Source organism: Pteropus vampyrus, unplaced genomic scaffold (assembly GCF_000151845.1).
Source record: "Pteropus vampyrus isolate Shadow unplaced genomic scaffold, Pvam_2.0 Scaffold44, whole genome shotgun sequence".
Classification (NCBI taxonomy): domain Eukaryota; kingdom Metazoa; phylum Chordata; class Mammalia; order Chiroptera; family Pteropodidae; genus Pteropus; species Pteropus vampyrus.
Genome location: NW_011888825.1, coordinates 1,855,094 through 1,859,877, shown reverse-complemented (window position 1 = coordinate 1,859,877; position 4,784 = coordinate 1,855,094). Strand labels below are relative to the sequence as shown.

Genomic DNA, 4,784 nt, shown 5'->3' with positions numbered 1-4,784 from the left:
AGCCAGATTTATCTTTCCCTTCATGGACTTTAGGTTTTCAGTCTGGACTAGAAAGATTTTTCCTACACCAAGATTATTAAAAAGTTCTCCTATGTCTTCTTTCAATGATACTTTTATAATTTTACTTTTTATGTTTAAATCTGTGCTTAGTTGTAATATTGCATTATAGTTCAGCTTATGTTTGCTTGGGTGGTTGCATTCTGAAAACCACAGATTGCCATGCCAGTATGTTGAGCATAGAATATAAGATAAGGCTAGTTGGTATTGTGATATAATTAACAGTTTCCACAATTTAAAATTCCCATTTTGTCCTATAGAATTCATGTTATAGCTTCTGTCATTTTTGTTTTTGTTTTCTCAGGAACTTCTTTTAGATAGAAGAAAAGTCTTTTGCTTTATTGACAATTTACCACAAATTTGAAACACATCAATATTTATTCTTGAGGTTGCATTGATCAAAAGGCTAATACTTTGCCCTTTTATTAATACAGACGAGGTACTTAAGCCCACTGTTTCTTAGTTACAGTTGCTACTTCATGGTTTCCAAGATGGGATATTTAGTGACTGTTGTCAAATAGGAAATGGAAAAGTGGTGGTAGTAATTTTACAACCATGGCACTCTGGAATGTTGAGAGAATTAATTTATTATGTTTAAATATCTAAAGCCATCAACAATGCTTGAATTTGGAGCTTTTATGATTTTTCTACTATCTGTTACTGGGAGAATTTTTTTACAGTTTTATTTACTATTTTACTAGCTAGCCAGCTCTTTCTATTCAAAATTAGCAACACAAGTTGTAGATTCACTGGGCTGTGGTTTTCTCATCCAGGGAATGGTGATGCTATTGCTTGATTCTGCCAATTTCTCAGATTTTTTTTGTGGGGAGGAAGGTGGCTAAATGCAGTGTTTGTCATCCCTCTTTTAAAAAGAAAAGTATCTGTAAATTCAAAGCAGCGGTCTCACTGATGTCTTACTATAACTAGGTAATTGTGGCTGGAACTGCTTTCAGTCATGAATGTTTCAGCTCTAATTAAACAAAGGCCATTTAATAAAAAAGTAAAAGCCAGATGAAGCCCAACATGTTGAGGTGGCTTATTTTTGTGCTTGCTTTTTGTGTCTTATGTGAGATACAGCCTTTCAAAACTGTTCGTTAGTTTCCTCTACTTGTTCTCCTTATGGCAGAAGTTTTCTCCATTAACATTTCCTTTATTTCTTTAAACACACACACGAACAAATGACCTGGAAGAACTCTTGTAGTTTTCTTAAAGAAAACTAGTATATAAAATTTTGGATTTAGTCCTGATTATTTTTTTAACCATGACTTATGAATTGTGTTAAATTTCTCTGGCATCTCTGGCATTACATATAAAGAAACAGATCCAAAAAGATTAAATAGCTGGTTTAAGATCATACACAGTGGTCAAAATAGGACTAACAGGCTTTGGACTCCTAGTCTGTGATTATTTCTTTGTAATTTTCTTCATAATTAAAGATCATGCATGTATTAAATAATGAACTGACGGTAACAACTTTTAGAATGAATCTGTTGCATAAAGTAGCATATATTTTCAAAATATATTCCAGGTGTTAATAGGCATTAATATGGAAGAAAGGGCAATATAGAAACCTTTTTTTTCCTTTTTAAACAGAATATCTTAGAGTGTTAGTCTAGGAAAACAGCCTTAACCACTAACACCTGTAACTCAAAACCTAAGGAATCACTGAGTCAGACTGTCCTGTTGGACAGGAATAATCATATCAGTCTTGGTCACTGGGAGGAAAAAAATATTTACTCGCTTTATTTCTCAAGGAGTTTGGTGTATCTGTGTCAGTGTTTGTAAGTCCCACTGCAGTGGTTCTATCAAGATCCTTTGCTTGAAGGATCAGTGAAGTTGAAGGTCAGGGCAGGAGAAGAAGGGTCTCCTAAATAGGATTGATTTGAGTCTGTAACAGTGACAACTGACTTGGAGAGCTCACTTAATAATGTGATAGGTAAAATGAGGTCATTCTCCCACCGTTGGACCTTAACAAGATGTCTGCAGAACACAGCTTGAAGGAGACCGAAGACAGAACCTATTGGACGATCTTGTAACTCGAGAGAGACTACTTCTGGCATCCTTTAAGAATGAGGGTGCAGAACCAGATCTCATCAGGTATGATATTTTCATTTACAGGGATTATATGGTGGGTGAAGATTTACTTGCAGAGAGTACAGCTGTTTCCTGAATGGCTTCATTTCTTTAACTAGTAAAATATATTCTGTTCATTTATAGTGTTTGCCTGTAATTTTCTATTTAGTTTTCATTAATTTTCTAGGTTTAGTAAACTGGATATGGTCAGGCAGACTATAGACAAAGTCAGAACAGCTGCATTCTTTGGTTGAGCTTTCAGCTGTGTTAGTTGCCTTTTAAACTCCTGAAGTTATATACTTATCTGGGAAAATGTGTTTTGTTTTTTTTTAACGGCATGTTGAGGAAAGGTGTCCAGATAAGACTAGTCTCTGGTTCCTGGAGGTAGAGGAGTGGTAATTGCATTTTTCTCTCCGTTCTTTGCCAATGAGGTGACAGCTTCTCTGTACCCAGCTCTGCCGGAAGACCCAGAGAAGTCCAGCTTTCCAAGGTTAAGGTTAATGAGTCGTGCATCGTTACATCTTTAGAATTGGCCTCCTCCCGGCTTCCAGAATTCCCTTAATATCATCGTGGGGACAGTCACAGAAGGAAATGAATTTAGGATAGAAACTTCCTCTCCCCCTTTCCCATCAGAGATGATGCTGTTATTGTGGAAAGGCAGCTTGTTCCGGCTTAGTTAAGTGTGATATGGCTTCCCAGGGGCAATGGTTTCGACTCCTGGCCACACATTACCAGGCCCCACCTCAGACAATTAAATTGGGGTGGCGGGGGGTGGGGGGGGATAGTAATAGATTTTCAGGTGATTCTGCAGCCAGATTTGCAAATCACTGCCCTTGGGCAAGCCGAAAAGGACGAAACAGTTTCTTATTAGTCCCAGTCTTCTCAGGAACATTCGATCCAAGATTTTTAGAAACAGATTGTAAAATACAGGAAGCTAGATGAAATCTTATGTTGTTTCTGTGGAGAAATAAAACCAAGGAGTCAGTGAGGGGGAGTTGTGTCCCAGGCAGAGTGTGTAAACAATGCAGAAGCCTCTAGTGGGCCATTCGTTTCAATATTTCTCTGGTGGTATGTGGTCCCTTGGGTACAGGAGTGAAGTGAACGGAGGAAGGCCATGCTTTAGGGCTTTGAAATCGAACAGGTGAGCAAGGAGATCCAAGGAAGAAGAGTACCGTCTGTCAAGAAGGGCCTCTACATTGAAGGAAGAGGTCTTTTTAGTTCAGAGATTAAATAAAGGCATAGTCAACAGAGGGAGCAAGTTTCATGGGGTGAAGTAGAGAGGTAAAGATCAGAGGGGAGAAAACATCTAAATACTTGGACCTCGTAGTGGTGGAGGTGGTCACTAGGACGAATAGTAAATTACTGCTGGATATGTCAGGCCCTGCTTATTGCTTATCATTGTGTCATTTTGTGATGTAGAAGGAGCCAACTTATTCGTTAGGCCTTTATGCTTTTGTTGTTTTGGCCCCCTCTTGTTTATCACCCCTTTATTCCCTGTGGTTACCTATATCCTTGCTATTCAAAGTGTGGCCTTGTAGGAGCAGTGGCAAGGTTACCTGGGTATGTTAGAAATGCAGAATCTCAGATGCCACTCCAGCCCCACTGAATCTGAATCGACATTTAAACAAGATACTCAGGCTATTTGAATGTACCTCACAGTTTGAGAAATACTGCTTTATATCATTTGTTTGTAATTGTGGCACTTAAGAGGCTTATAAAAAATTTTTAAAAAGGAAGAAAGAAGACAGAAAAGAAAAGAATAGAAATACAAGTGTCTGGACCACATACTTGCCGAGTCTGAATTAGTAGTCTGGCAAGAGGCCTGGGGGACACTCCTCAGGTGATTCTAACAGGTGACAGGTTAGAACCACTGCTTTCTGTCACGGTATACCAGAAGTGAGAGCTAATGGCTTATGTCTGCTGTGTGTTTTCTGTGTGCCAGGCATTATGCTAAGCTCTTTATGGGCCTTTGCTCAGGAGATCTTTATAATGTCTTAATTTATAGGAGAGAAACTGAGTTTCAGAAGGATTAAGTAACTTGCACAAGATTCTAGAATTAATCAGTCTCAGAGTTTGAATTTCCTCTAGATCTGTGTGTCTTCAGATGTGAACTCTCCATAGAAAGCTGGACCAGGAGTTAGAAGGACTCAGCTCTGTTGTTTACAACTCACTTGGTCATCTTGGCTTCAAAATCATTGACCTTAAGATGGAGATGGGTGTTCTGCCTCGTTTTCATTGTTGTTTGGACCAGACAAGGTGATTGCTATGCGAAGAGCTTTGTAAGCTCTAAAACCTTTACAAACATCAAATGTTATTTCAGGAGCATAGTGTCACCATCAGGGTAGCGGGGAGTTTATGCTGTCTACTTTGTTCCCAAGAGTCCTCCTGTCATTCTTGTCCACTTCCTGAGTGCTGGAGAGGGACCTGGCCTCCTTGGCCAGTCTTGTTCCATGTTCTGAATCTGATCCTCTGCCCTCCCATTCTCCCTTTCCAAATCTTGTTCGTGTCCCCTTTCCTCAGTGTCCAGTGCTGTTTGTTGTCTTATTAGTAAACAGTCACGCATTCATTCTTGCAATGGAACCTATGGCTGGCAGTGACTTACCTTCTGGAGGTAGTTTAGCTGAAGCCTCCTTGAACCCAAAATAAATTAATTG

At 39.1% G+C, this 4,784-nt stretch overlaps 1 protein-coding gene across 1 annotated transcript in view; it reads left to right on the top strand.

The window, feature by feature from the left end:
- STX8 (syntaxin 8) overlaps positions 1-4,784 on the top strand; it is a 142,581-nt gene that overhangs the window by 18,596 nt on the left and 119,201 nt on the right. Inside the window, exon 4 of the mRNA XM_023529944.1 lies at positions 2,044-2,154. Coding sequence (XP_023385712.1) covers positions 2,044-2,154 — 111 coding nt within the window. The remainder of the gene's footprint in view (positions 1-2,043; positions 2,155-4,784) is intronic.